The 15475-nt window shown below is 44.8% G+C and overlaps 1 protein-coding gene across 2 annotated transcripts in view; it reads right to left on the bottom strand.

Annotated features, from left to right (window-relative positions):
- Positions 1-14264, bottom strand: part of LOC140392956 (hexokinase-1-like) — a 1204152-nt gene extending 1189888 nt beyond the window's left edge. For both annotated transcript variants that reach the window (XM_072478765.1, XM_072478766.1), the window contains exon 1: positions 14191-14264. In XM_072478765.1, the coding sequence (XP_072334866.1) occupies positions 14191-14253 (63 nt within the window). In that variant the 5' untranslated portion in view covers positions 14254-14264. The remainder of the gene's footprint in view (positions 1-14190) is intronic.
- Positions 14265-15475: the final 1211 nt, after the last annotated feature.

Here is a 15475-nt window from a genome sequence, read left to right as displayed (position 1 = left end):
AAACTTCAGAGAGAGAGAGAATCTACAGGGGGAGAGATAGAAACTACAGTGTGATAGAGTAGAACTACATAGGGAGAGAGAATCTCCAACAAGAGAGATAAAATCTACAGAAAGAGAAACTACAGAGAGAAAAACTAAAGAGAGAGAGATAGAAACTACAGAGAGAGAGATAAACTACAGAGAGGAAATATAATCTACAGTGAGAAACAACAGAGAGACAGAATCTACAGAGAGAAAGAGAGAGGGAAACTACAGGGAGAGAGCAGAATCTGCACAGAGAGAGAAACTACAGAGGAATAGATAGAGATTACACAGAGAGAGATAAACTACAGTGAGAGAGAAACTACACAGATAGAGAGGGGGAGAAAAACTACAGGGAGCGAGATAAAATCGACCTGGATAGAAATTACAGAGAGAGGGAGAAACTACAGAGAAATAGATAGAGACTACAGAGAGGGAGATAAACTACAGGGAGAGAGAAACTACACCGATAGAGAGATAGAAACTCCAGAGAGAGAGGATAAAAGCAAATTACTGCAGATGCTGAAATCTGAAACGAAAGAGAAAATGCTGGTAAATCTCAGCAGGTTTGGCAGCTTCTGCAGGGACAGAAAAGAGCTAACTTTTCGAGTCCGATGACTCTTTGACAAAGTGATAAACTACGGAGAGAAGGAGATAAAATCTACAGAGAGAGAAACGACAGAGAGAGATACACTACTGAGAGGTAGAGAAACTACAGGGAGAGAGAGAGAAAGTACAGAGCGAGAGGAAGAAACTACAGAAAGAGTGAGATAGAATCTACACAGAGAGAAAGAGATACAAATTACAGAGAGAGATATAAAAACTACATGGAGAGAAATGGAATCTACAGAGAGAGAGAAACTACATTGCGAGAGAGAATCTACTGAGAAAGAGAAACTACAGAAAGAGAGAGCAACTACAGAGAGCGAGAGATAGAAACTACAGAGAGAGAGAAACTACAGAGAGGGATAGAAAATACAGAGGGAGACATAAAAGCTGCAGAGAGATAGATGGAAACTACAGAGAAAGATAGAAACTACATAGGGAGAGGGAGAAATTACAGCGAGAGATAGAATTTACAGAGAGAGAAACTACGAAGAGTGAGAGAGAGAAATCACAGAGATAGAATCCACAGAGAGAGAGAAACTACAGAGGAGATAGAATCTACAGAAAGAAACTACAGAGAGAGAGAAACCACAGAGATTAAGAAATAGAATCGACATAGACAGCAAAACTACAGAGAGAGAGATAGAATCTACAGAGTGACTAGAAATGCGGAGGAAGACAGAAACTACAGAGAGATAGAGAATCTATAAATAGAATCTAGAGAGTCAGATAGACACTGCAGAGAGAGAGAGAAACTCAAGAGAGAGTGAAACTACACTGATAGAGAGAAACTACAGAGAGAGAGATAGAAACTAGAGTAAGAGATAGAAACTACAGAGAGATGTAGAAACTAGAGAGACGTAGAAACTTACAGAGAGGGAGAAACTACAGAGAGAGAGAAGTACAGAAAGAGAGAGAAACAAATTACAGAGAGAGAGAAACTACAAGAAGAGAAATAAAGAATATACAGAGAACAATATGGAAACTACAGAAAGAGATAGAAATTGCAGAGTTAGAAACTGGAGGTAGAGAAAACATACAGAGAGATATAGAAACGGATGGAGGGAGAAACTACAGAGATAGATGGAAACGACAGAGAGAGAGAAACTACAGAGAGAGTGATAGAATCGACAAAGGAAGACATAAAACTACAGGGAGAGATATAGGGAAACTATAACAAGAGGATAGAAACTACAGAGAGGGGGAGAAATTACAGGGAGAGATAGAATCTACAGAGAGAGAAACTACAGAGAGTGAGAGGGCAGCACGGTAGCATTGTGGATAGCACAATTGCTTCACAGCTCCAGGGTCCCAGGTTCGATTCCGGCTTGGATCACTGTCTGTGCGGAGTCTGCACATCCTCCCCGTGTGTGCGTGGGTTTCCTCCGGGTGCTCCGGTTTCCTCCCACAGTCCAAAGATGTGCAGGGTAGGTGGATTGGCCATGATAAGTTGCCCTTCGTGTCCAAAATTGCCCTTAGTGTTGGTGGGGTTACTGGGTTATGGGGATAGGGTGGAGGTGTTGACCTTGGGTAGGGTGCTCTTTCCAAGAGCCGGTGCAGACTCGATGGGCCGAATGGCCTCCTTCTGCACTGTAAATTCTATGATAATCTATGAGAGAAATAAACTGCAGAGAGAGATAGAACCTACAGATAGAGAGAAACTAGAGAGAAAGAAACTACACAGAGAGAGAGAATCTACGGTTAGAGAGAAACTGCAGGGAGAGAGGGAGAAACTACAGAGACATAGATAGAAACTACAGAGAGAGAGATAGAAATTAAAGAGAAAGAGAGAAAAACAAAGGTAGAGAGATAGAATCAACAGAGTGAGAGATAAAAACTGCAGAGAAAGAGATAAACTACAGAGAGAAACTACAGAGAGAGGGGGGAAACTACAGAGAGATAGAAACTACAGAGAGATAGAAACTACAGAAAGAGAGAAACTACAGAGAGAGGGATAGAAACTACAGAGGGACACAGAAACTACAGAGAGATATATGGAAACTACAGAGATAAATAGAAACTACAGAGGGTGAGGGAGAAATCACAGTGAGAGATATAACCTACAGAGAGAGAAACTACAGAGAGAGAGGATCTAGATAGGGGAGAGAATCTACGGATAGAGAGAAACTCACAGGGAGAGAGGGAGAAACTACAGAGAGATAGAAATTGAAGTGAGAGAGATAAAAGCAAAGGGAGAGAGATAGATTCTACAGAGACAGATATAAATTACAGAGAAAGAGATAGAAACTACAGAGTGAAACTATAGAGAGAGAGAGATAAAAACAGCAGAGAGAGATGGAATCTACAGAGAGATACAAACTACAGAGAAAGAGATTGAAACTACAGAGAGAGAGATAAACTACAGAGAGAGATATAATCTACAGAGAGATAGAAACTACAGAGTGAGATAGAATCTACAGAGAGAGAGAGAAACTACAGACAGAGAGAGACTACATAGAGAGAATCTACTGATGGAGAGAAACTACAGGGAAAGAGGGAGAAACTGCAGAGAGATAGATCGAAATTACAGAGAGAGAGAAACTACAGAGAGAGAGAGAGTGAGAAACATAGGGAGTGAGATCGAATCTACAGAGAGAGAGATAGAAACTACAGAGAAAGATATAGAAACTACAGAGAAAGAAAGAAACTAAATTGAGGGAGAGAATCTACAGAGAGTGAGAAACTACCGGGAGATAGACACTCCAGAGAATAGATAGGATCTACAGAAAGATAGAAACTAGTTAGTGAGAGAAACTATAGAGAGAAGGAGATATAATCGACAGAGAGAAACTACAGAGAGATGGAGAACTAACAGAGAGAGATAGAAACTAGAGAGGGATAGAGAAACAAGAGAGAGAGAGAGCGAGAGTGTGTGTCATGTGAGAGTACCTTTAAGAAATGGGTGTTTATTACTGCAGTGATGTCAGTGTGGGTGGAGCCGGGCTGTCTGCTTTTACTTTCGCTTTGGGTTGTCTGCTACAGGGTGTGTTTTAGTTTTGTTTTTGAGAGCTGGATAGCTGCAGTCACAGCAAGAAAGTGCATTAGTCTCTCTCTCTGCAATCTAAAGACTGTCTACAGATCCTTTGGTGATTAAAAATAATCCCTGTTTCTGTAGAAAAGTTAAACCTGATGTCTTTCCGTAAAAAGGGTTTATCTTGTCTTATGGATGTTGCAAGGAAAGATTAAGAGTTATTTATAGAGTAATCTTTGGGAGATTAATTGGTGTTGATAGTTGTTAAGATATTTACTGTTGGTTTATAAAGTGTTAACTGGTTTCATAAATAAACATTTTTAAATTTAAAAGTACTTTAACTCTCTGTTTCACTTCACCTGTAAGGTAGGCTTGTGTGCTCCCCATAACCTCAATCTATTAAAAGTTGTGGGTCAGGTGAACTCCATGATACACTTTGGGGTTCTCTAAACCCGAGCCCAGAACAAGAGAGAGAGAGAGAGAGAAAGAGAGAAACTACAGGGAGAAACTAGAGAGAGATAGATAGAATCTGCAGAGAGAGAGATAAACTATAGAGAGAAGGAGATAGAATCTACAAAGAGAGCGAGAAATCACAGAGATTGCAGGCAGCACGGTAGCATTGTGGATAGCACAATTGCTTCACAGCTCCATGGTCCCAGGTTCGATTCCGGCTTGGGTTACTGTCTGTGTGGAGTCTGCACATCCTCCCCGTGTGTGCGTGGGTTTCCTCCGGGTGCTCCGGTTTCCTCCCACAGTCCAAAGATGTGCAGGTTAGGTGGATTGGCCATGATAAATTGCCCTTAGTGTCCAAAATTGCCCTTAGTGTTGGGTGGGGTTACTGGGTTATGGGGATAGGGTGGAGGTGTTGACCTTGGGTAGGGTGCTCTTTCCAAGAGCCGGTGCAGACTCGATGGGTCGAATGGCCTCCTTCTGCACTGTCAATTCTATGATTAAGAGATAGAATCGGCATAGAGAAACTACAGAGAGAGAGAAACTACAGAGAGAGAGAAACTACACAGAGGGAGAAACTACACAGAGGGAGAAACTACAGAGAAAGAGAGAACAACTAAATAGAGGGAGAGAATTTACAGAGAGTGAGAAACTGCCATGAGATAGAAACTACAGAGAATAGATAGAATCTTCTGAGAGAGGGAGAAAGTACAGAGAGGAAAACTACAGAGAGGGAAATTACAGAAAGAAAGATCAAATCTATAGAGAGCAGAAACTACAGCGAGGGAGAAACTACAAAGAGAGAGAGGGAAATTACACAGAGAAACTACACAGAGTGAGATAAACTACAGAGAAAGAAAAACTACAGTGAGAGAAATAGAAACTACAGACAGAGAGGGAGAAACTACAGGGAGTGATGCCTATTGTGGTTGATAAGCCAGTGGAAAATCAGACAACTGAAGTGTTGAAGGACGAATATCCTGGGATTTTTCCAGATTGTGTAGTAACAAGGTCGCAAAGTCACAGGTTAAGACAGGAGGAGAAATCAGAGAGTGAAGATAAAGTTGAAGTGCAATTATCAGAAACGATTTTTGATCAGATGGTTGGAAAACAACAGGTGGAGGATGAGGCGGATATTTTTAGTTCAGGAAAATTGGCGGAATTACAACAGAAAGATATAGAAATAAAATGGATGTATCAGAAAGCATACCAGAGTGTTATCACTGTAAAAATGGGGCGGAATTCTCCGCAATCGGCACGATGTCCGCTGACCGGCGCCATAAACGGCGCGAATCAGACCGGCATCGCGCCGCCCCAAAGGTGCGGAAGTCTCCGCATCTTGAGCGGCCGAGCACTCACCTTGAGGGGCTAGGCCCGCGCCGGACTGATTTCCGCCCCGCCAGCTAGCGGGAAAGGCCTTTGGTGCCCCGCCAGCTGGCGCGGAAATGACATTGCCGGGAAGCGCATGCGCGGGAGCGTCAGCGGCCGCTCACGGCATCCCCGCGTATGCGCAGTGGAGGGAGTCTCTTCTGCCTCCGCCATGGTGGAGACCGTGGTGAAGGCAGAAGGAAAAGAGTGCTCCCATGGTACAGGCCCGCCTGCGGATCGGTGGGCCCCGATTGCGGGCCAGGCCACCGTGGGGGCACCCCCCCCCTCCCCCCGGGGCCAGATCGCCCCGCGCCCCCCCCCAGGGCCCCGGAGCCTTGTCCCGCTGGTAAGAGAGGTGGTTTAATCCACACCAGGCGGGACAGGCATTCCAGCAGCGGGACTTCGGCCCATCCGGGCCGGAGAATCGCCGGGTGGGGCTCCGCCAACCGGCGCGACGAGATTCCCGCCCCCGCCGAATATCCGGTGCGACGGGGGGGGTCGGAGAATCCCGCCCATGATGTCTTGATGAGGAAATGGAGACCTTTACATGTGCAGACGGATGAAAAGTGGGCAGACGTTCATCAAGTGGTATAGCCGGTAGGGTATAGAACATATAGAACATAGAACAATACAGCGCAGTACAGGCCCTTCGGCCCACGATGTTGCACCGAAACAAAAGCCATCTATCCTACACTATGCCATTATCATCCATATGTTTATCCAATAAACTTTTAAATGCCCTCAATGTTGGCGAGTTCACTACTGTAGCAGGTAGGGCATTCCACGGCCTCACTACTCTTTGCGTAAAGAACCTACCTCTGACCTCAGTGCTATATCTATTACCCCTCAGTTTAAAGTTATGTCCCCTCGTGCCAGCCATATCCATCCGCGGGAGAAGGCTCTCACTGTCCACCCTATCTAACCCTCTGATCATTTTGTATGCCTCTATTAAGTCTCCTCTTAACCTTCTTCTCTCCAACGAAAACAACCTCAAGTCCGTCAGCCTTTCCTCATAAGATTTTCCCTCCATACCAGGCAACATCCTGGTAAATCTCCTCTGCACCCGCTCCAAAGCCTCCACGTCCTTCCTATAATGCGGTGACCAGAACTGTACGCAATACTCCAAATGCGGCCGGACCAGAGTTCTGTACAGCTGCAACATGACCTCCCGACTCCGGAACTCAATCCCTCTACCAATAAAGGCCAACACTCCATAGGCCTTCTTCACAACCCTATCAACCTGGGTGGCAACTTTCAGGGATCTATGTACATGGACACCTAGATCCCTCTGCTCAGCCACACTTTCAAGAACTTTACCATTAGCCAAATATTCCGCATTCCTGTTATTCCTTCCAAAGTGAATCACCTCACACTTCTCTACATTAAACTCCATTTGCCACCTCTCAGCCCAGCTCTGCAGCTTATCTATATCCCTCTGTAACCTGCTACATCCTTCCACACTATCGACAACACCACCGACTTTAGTATCGTCTGTAAATTTACTCACCCACCCTTCTGCGCCTTCCTCTAGGTCATTGATAAAAATGACAAACCGCAACGGCCCCAGAACAGATCCTGTGGTACTCCACTTGTGACTGTACTCCATTCTGAACATTTCCCATCAACCACCACCCTCTGTCTTCTTTCAGCTAGCCAATTTCTGATCCACATCTCTAAATCACCCTCAATCCCCAGCCTCCGTATTTTTTGCAATAGCCTACCGTGGGGAACCTTATCAAACGCTTTGCTGAAATCCATATACACCACATCAACTGCTCTACCCTCGTCTACCTGTTCAGTCACCTTCTCAAAGAACTCAATAAGGTTTGTGAGGCATGACCTACCCTTCACAAAGCCATGCTGACTATCCCTGATCATATTATTCCTATCTAGATGATTATAAATCTTGTCCCTTATAATCCCCTCCAAGACTTTACCCACTACAGACGTGAGGCTCACCGGTCTATAGTTGCCGGGGTTGTCTCTGATCCCCTTTTTGAACAAAGGGACCACATTTGCTGTCCTCCAGTCCTCTGGCACTATTCCTGTAGCCAATGATGACATAAAAATCAAAGCCAAAGGTCCAGCAATCTCTTCCCTGGCCTCCCATAGAATCCTAGGATAAATCCCATCAGGTCCCGGGGACTTATCTATTTTCAGCCTGTCCAGAATTGCCAACACCTCTTCCCTACGTACCTCAATGCCATCTATTCTATTAGCCTGGGGCTCAGCATTCTCCTCCACAACATTATCTTTTTCCTGAGTGAATACTGACGAAAAATATTCATTTAGTATCTCGCCTATCTCTTCAGACTCCACACACAATTTCCCATCCCTGTCCTTGACTGGTCCTACTCTTTCCCTAGTCATTCACTTATTCCTGATATACCTATAGAAAGCTTTTGGGTTTTCCTTGATCCTTCCTGCCAAATACTTCTCATGTCCATTTGTGGAGATAAGTTGGGAAGTACTAAAATGGCTATACATGATGTAGATGTGGGAAATGCTGTTCCAATTAAACAACATCCATATAGACTTAACCCTTTAAAATTGGCACAGGTTAACAAAGAAATTGAAAGTATGCTTAAAAATGGCATAATTGAAGTGGGTTGCAGCCAATGGAGCTCACCCATGATGGTATCTAAACCAGATGGTACCCAACGGTTGTGTGTAGACTTTAGAAAGGTTAATGCAGTTACAAGAAGGGACTCTTATCCTATCTCACGTTTGGAGGATTGCATTGAGAAAGTGGGATAACCAGTTTTTATTTCCAAACTGGATTTACTTAAAGGTTACTGGCAGGTACCTTTATGCGAAAGGGCGAAGGAGTTTTCAGCTTTTGTCACTCCAGATGGTATATACCAATTCAAAATTATGCCATTTGGCATGAAAGCTACAGAGAGAGAGAGAGAAACTAAAGAGAGATAGAAACTACAGATAGAGGGAGAAACTACAGAGAGGAGGAGATATAATCTACAGAGAGAGAGAAACTACTGAGAGAGAGAAACTACAGAGAGAGAGAAATAAACTACAGAGATAGTGATATAATCTACTGAGGGAGAGAAACTACAGAGAGAAAAAAAACATAGAAAGAGAGAGATAGAATCGACAGAGAGAGATAGAACCTAGAGATGGAGAGAGAAACTAGAGAGAGTGAGAGGTAGAGTGGGAATGAGGGAGAGATGGAGAGAGGGAGGAGGAGAGAGAGAGAGAGCAAGAGAGAGAGCGAGAGAACTATAGAGAGATGGAGAGAAAAACAAACAGGGAGTGAGATAGAATTTACAGAGAGATAGAATCTACCAAGAGAGAGAAACTACAGAGAGGAAGAAACTACAGAGAGGGAGAGGGAAATTACAGCGAGAGAGATTGAATCTATAGAGAGAAACTACATGGAGAGAGATAAACTATAGAGAGTGACAAAGAAACTAGAGAGAGAAAGTGAGAAATTACAGAGATAGAGATATAATCTACAGAGGGAGAAAAACTACAGAGAGAGAGAGGAACCACAGAAAGAGAGAGATAGAATCTACAGAGAGAGAGAATCTACAGAGGGAGAGATAGAAACTACCGATATAGAGAAACTACAAAGATAGAGAGAGAGAGCGAAAAAGAGAGAGACAGAGAGGGAGAGGCGGAGAGGCAGAGAGAGAGAGAGCGAGAGCAAGGGCGAGAGAGAGAGCGAGGGCGAGAGAGAGAAAGAGAGAGAGAAACTACAGAGAGAGAGAAACTACAGAATGAGAGGGAAAAAGTACAGAGAGAAAGATAGAGGTAAGATTTGCGCACGCTGAAGTCAAGACAGCCTGAGTGAGAGAGAGCCCAAGTGAGGATTGGCACTTGGTAATTTGGAGCAGGGCGGTAATTCGGTGCAGAGCGGGAGGAGGTGCTTTTTCCTTTTCGATTTGTTTTCTACCTTCTGGCTTTTCAGAAGCCGAGCGGAGACGAGTGGTTGGACTGACGGCATCTTGGGAAAATAAGCGGGTAAATGGTGAATCTGAGGTTTTGACTGAAAAGTGATGTCACAGGAGGGTTGGATTAGATTGGTCGAGAGGGGACCTGCTAAGTTTGAATCTAACTGGTAAGTAGTGGTGACTAGTAAGTAGTTCTTCTTTTCTTTTCATTTGTCTATCCTTGTGTTTTTCTTTTGTTTTTTCACATTGCAGTTGTATGAGTTAACCTAAGGTCTAAGACATGGCATGAGATCCCAGACCCGTGTCATGCTCCTCGTGTGCGATGTGGGAGTCCATTGTCCCTGGCTCCTTGATGTGCAAGAAGCGTGACCAGTTGCCGCTCCTGTTAGACCGCTTGACGGCTCTTAGAACTGCGGATGGACTCACTTTGGAGCATCCACGATGCGGAGGAGGTTGTGGATAGCACATTTAGCAAGTTGGTCACACCGCAGATAAAGTGTACCATCAAACAGAGAAAGAGTAGAAAGGCAGTGCAGGGGTCCCCTGTGGTCATCTCCATCCAAAACAGGTATACAGTTTTGGATACTGTAGGGGAAGATGACTCAACAGGGGAAGACAGCAGTAGCCAAGCTCATGGCAGTGTCGCTGGCTCCTCTGCACAGGAGTGCAGGAAAAAGAGTTGTAGAGCTACAGTGATAGGGGATTCGATTGTAAGTGGAGTAGACAGGTGTTTCTGTGGACGCAAACGAGACTCCAGGAAGGTATGGTGCCTCCAGGGTGCAAGGGTCCTGGATGTGTCAGAACGACTACAGGACATTCTAAAGGGGGAGGGTGAACAGCCAGCTGTCATGGTGCATATAGGCACCAACGATTTAGGTAAAAAACAGGATGAGATGCTACAAGCTGAATTTAGCGAGTTAGGAGATGAACTAAAAAGTAGGACGTCAAAGGTAGTAATCTCGGGATTGCTACCAGTGCCACGTGCTAGTCAGAGTAGGAATGACAGGATAGACAGGATGAATGCGTGGCCATTGCCAGAGGCCCGCCCAGTGACACTATGATCCCGACCGGCCGAGTTCCCGACAGCGTAGAACTAACATTGTCTGGCCAGTCGGGACTCTCACATGGCGGCTGTGGACTCAGTCCATGGCCATCTGGTGGGGGGAATCGGGCATCGGGTGGGGCCTTATGGGCGGCCGGGGCACAGCTGGGGCTGGTCCGATGCAGTGTTGTGCGGCTGATCGGGGGGACCTATATATCACGGAGTTGCCTCCACAGTCCGAGTCTACCATGGCGCTCGGCAAAGCCGCTGGAGTCCGCCGACGTGGCTCGAAGACGGACGTGCGGGGGCCCGTATCGGCAGCCAAAGCTGCGTTAAGCACTTAGGGTCCCTGCTAGCCCCCTGAAGGTAAGTGAATCAACTTTTATTTGTTTCAGGAAACTGGGGACTGCGTTTTACACCAGCATGGGGACTTAGACCCATTTTGGAAGAATCCAGCCCAGAATCTACAGAGTGAGAGATACTACAGAGAGAATGAGAGAGAAACTACAGAGAACGCGATAGAAACTAGGGAGAGATAGAAACTACAGAGAGAGAGAGAGAAACTACAGAGGGACAGAGAAACTACAGGGAGAGAGAAACTACAGATAGAGAGGGAAACTACATAGAGATGGAGATAGTATGTACAGAGAGAAACGACAGAGAAAAAGAGAGAAAAACTACAGAGAAAGAGATAGAATCGACAGAGAGAGAGATAGGAACTACAGAGAGAGAGAGAGAGAAAAACTACAGAGCGATAGAAACTAAAGAGAGAGAGAGAAACTACAGGGAGAGAGATAAATTCTACACAGAGAGAGATAGAAACTAGAGAGAAAGTTAGAAACTACACATAAAGAGAATCTATAGAGAGAGATAAACTACAGGGAGAAAGGGAGAAACTACAGAGAGAGAGAGAAAATCTATAGAGAGAGAGAAACGACAATGAGAGAAAAACTACACAGAGAGATATAGAAACTACAGAGAGAGAGATAGAAACTACAGAGAGAGGTAGAAATCACAGCGAGAGAGTGAAACTACAGAAAAAGAAAGAGAGAGACACTACAAAGACAGAGAAAAACTACAGAGACATCGAAAATATAGAGCGAAGGAGAGAAAGGAGAGAGAGAGAGAATCTACAGAGAGAGATAAACCACAGAGAGAGAGAAACTACAGAGAGAGAGAGAGAGAGAGAGAGATAATATCAGAGAGAGTTAGAAACTGTAGGCAGAGAGAAAATACAGAGATAGGTACAGAAACGAATGAGGGAGAAACCAGAGAGAGAATACAGTGAGAGAGAATACAGAGAGAGATAATACAGAGAGAGAAAGAGAAACAATAGAGAAAGAGATAGAATTGGAGAGAGAGAGAAACTTCACAGAGAGATAGAATCTACAGAGAGAGAGGGAGAAACTACAGAGAGAGAGATAATCCATAGCGAGAGAGAAACTACAGGGAGAGGGAGAAAATACAGAGAGATAGAAACTATAGAGAGGGAGAGAAAAACGACAGGAAGAGATATAGAATCTACAGAGAGAGAGAAAATACAGAGAGAGAGATAGAAATTATAGAGAGAGAGAATCTACAGGGAGGGAGAAATAGAATCTATATAGAGAGAGAAACTACTGAGAGGGATATAGAAATTGCAGTGAGAGAGAGAGAGAGAAACTACAGAGAAAGAGATAGAATTTACAGAGAGAGAGAAATTACAGGGAGAGAGAATCTACAGAGAGAGAGAAACTACAGAGAGAGAGAATCTACACAGAGAGAGAAACTACAGAGAGAGAGAAACTACAGAGAGAGAGAAACTACAGAGAGAGAGAAGCTGCAGAGAGAGATAATCTACAGAGAGAAACTACAGAGAGAGAGAAACTACAGAGAGAAACTACAGAGAGAGAGAATCTACAGAGAGAGAGAAGCTACGGGCGGGAGAGAGAAATTACAGTGAAAATCTACAGAGAAGGAGAGAAACTACAGGGAGAGAGAGAGAGAGTCTACAGAGAGAGAGAAACTACAGGGAGAGAGAGAGAATCCACAGAGAGAGAGAAACTACAGAGAGAGAGAAACTACAGAGGAAGAGAAACTACAGGGAGAGAGAGAGAGAGAATCTACAGAGAGAGAGAAACTACAGGGAGAGAGAGAGAATCCACAGAGAGAGAGAAACTACAGAGAGAGAGAAACTACAGAGAGAGATAGTCTACAGAAAGAGAGAAGCTACGGGCAGGAGAGAGAAACTACAGTGAAAAGCTACAGTGAGGGAGAGAGAGAGAGAGAGAATCTACAGAAACTACAGGGAGAGAGAGAGAATCCACAGAGAGAGAGAAACTACAGAGAGAGAGAAACTACAGGGAGAGAGAAACTACAGGAGAGAAACTACAGGGAGAGAGAGAGAATCCGCAGAGAGAGAGTAACTACAGAGAGAGAGAATGTACAGAGAGAGAGAATGTACAGAGAGAGAGAATCTACAGAGAGAGAGAGAAACTACAGGGTGAGAGAGAATCTACAGAGAGAAACTACAGAGAGAGAGAATCTACAGAGAGAGAGAATCTACAGAGAGAGAAACTACAGAGAATCTATAGAGAGGACTGTCAGAGGATACAGCAGGATTTAGATTGTTTGGAGACTTGGGCGGAGAGATGGCAGAAAAGGTGTAATACTGAAGGGGACAGGTGATTACTGACAGATGTGGGTGTAATTCTGAAGGGATTTCATAGATCTATTTCATAGATTTTACAGTGCAGAAGGAGGCCATTCGGCCCATCGAGTCTGCACCAGCTCTTGGAAAGAGCACCCCACCCAAGGTCCACACCTCCACCCTATCCCCATGACCCAGTAACCCCTGGCCAATCCACCTAACCTGCACATCTTTGGACTGTGGGAGGAAACCGGAGCCCCCGGAGGAAACCCACGCACACACGGTGAGGATGTGCAGACTCCGCACAGACAGTGACCCAAGCCGGAATCGAACCTGGGACCCTGGAGCTGTGAAGCCATTATGCTATCCACAATGCTACCGTGCTGCCCATTGACAGATATGGAGTTTAATCCGGACAAATGTGAGGTAATGCATTTTGGAAGGTCTAATGCAGGTAGGGAATATACAGTGAATGGTAGAACCCTCAAGAGTATTGAAAGTCAAAGAGATCTAGGAGTACAGGTCCACAGGTCATTGAAAGGGGCAACAGCATTATACCCACATCTGTCAATAATCACCTGTGTCTTCAGCATTATACCCACATCTGTCAATAATCACCTACATCTCGCAATTATCACCTATCCCCTTCGGTAATCCAGGAGCTGGTTTAGCACAGTGGGCTAAACAGCTGGCTTGTAATGCAGAACAAGGCCAGCAGCGCGGATTCAATTCCCGTACCGGCCTCCCCGAGCAGGCGCCGGAATGTGGCGATTAGGGGCTTTTCACAAAAATTCATTGAAGCCTACCTGTGACAATAAGCGATTATATTATTATTATTACACCCTCATCTGTCAACTATGACCTGTCCCTTCAGCATTACAGCCACATCTGTCAATAATCACCTGTCCCTTCAGTATTACACCCGCATCTATCAAGCGGTCACCTTTTTCTTGGTTGTGATGGTCTTCTTTGAGCTACTGTCATCTAGGCAAGTGGATAGCATTGTGCCTTCAGGGAATGGGAACATGTCACCTTAATATAGGAGTCAAGTCTACACTTTGTTCTTGACAATGTGCTCAGAAATAACCAGTATCTTCATTTCGCTGGGTCCCACAACTATAAACCAACCCTCCCTGTGCCACCCACATCTCAACAACAAATCAAATAACGCAAATTCTTCACCTCACCCACTTACCTTTCTTGTCTGATTATCAGTTAGTTTTGTGAAATAAAAAGCCAAAATATGTACTGCGAACATTTTATAATTGTTTGAATGACTTCAGATCTGAGGAAGATATAATAAAATGTTTTTAGAATGGCAATCAATTTCATTCCATTCAGTTTCACAGCAATTTATGATTCACAACCCTGGCAAACGTGCTGCATTTAAGGCCAACCCTGGTTAACTAGTCATGGTTAACTATTCATGGTTAACTGGCACTGTCTCTTCATTCATCCTTGAAAACCACCAACCTCAACTGAAGGAATGCACTGCACAAAGTGTAATTCTTGTTCCATGTGGAACAAAGTGGGGGTAGAGCAAGGGAGGGTGGGCATAGGTGCCAGAGGTTCTGGAGGGAGTTCGACATTGCGGGGAATTGTGGAGTTGGAGGTTCAGGGGGAGTCAGAGATTGAGAGGTAGTGGGGAGTCAGTAGTCTGACCATTTGGACTAGTTTACTGGGAACTTGCACAGCAATGCTGTAAATGCTCTGACCTCATGCGCCCAGCCCTCAGGCCTCCTGTGTCCCACCCACCAATTCAAAGATTCTGACCTCTCTTCTCCTGATAGATCTTTCCAACTTTAACCCTAAATGTTCATTCCTTTTTTCATGCAATGGCTGGCTCTACATTCTGGTTGTCTCTATACCCTTGATATGATAAATAAATCTCCTTTCTGGAAACCATGCCTCACGCAACCAGAACCAATTATTTACAAGGAACAGGCAACATTATGACCAGATCCTCCATATTTGGTAAAGTATCAGGCAGATTACATTCCAGTACCTAATTTACCTTATAATCCCCACATATTCTTACACTACCTTCTGACTTTGGTACAACCACTACGGGAGTCGCCAAGTTCTCTGTTTTCTCTAACTGAGAATGCTCTCAGTCTCACAGATTTTCGAGAGCAGGATATTGGAGGTGGCATGGAATGACTGGTCAAGCACTTTGTGGTTCACTGAATGCCTGAGTATGCATGTTGATCACATCGGGCTGATTTCTCTGGCCGACGACACTAAAAGCGCGTTCACCGATTGACAGAGAATCCCTGTTTACGACCAAATTGGGGGTGGCGCCGCTTTTGCGATGCTCCGCCCTCACCAAAGCGGCGTATCGACGGCCTCAGGACATTGCCTAACAGGAGGAGGTGCTGGAAGTCTTAGAGCGCATCAAGGTAGATAAATCCCCGGGACCTGATGAAATGTATCCCAGGATGTTGTGGGAGGCTAGGGAGGAAATTGCGGGTCCCCTAACA

This window comes from Scyliorhinus torazame, chromosome 16, assembly GCF_047496885.1.
Source record: "Scyliorhinus torazame isolate Kashiwa2021f chromosome 16, sScyTor2.1, whole genome shotgun sequence".
NCBI classification, from domain to species: domain Eukaryota; kingdom Metazoa; phylum Chordata; class Chondrichthyes; order Carcharhiniformes; family Scyliorhinidae; genus Scyliorhinus; species Scyliorhinus torazame.
This window is presented reverse-complemented; position numbering and strand designations above follow the sequence as displayed.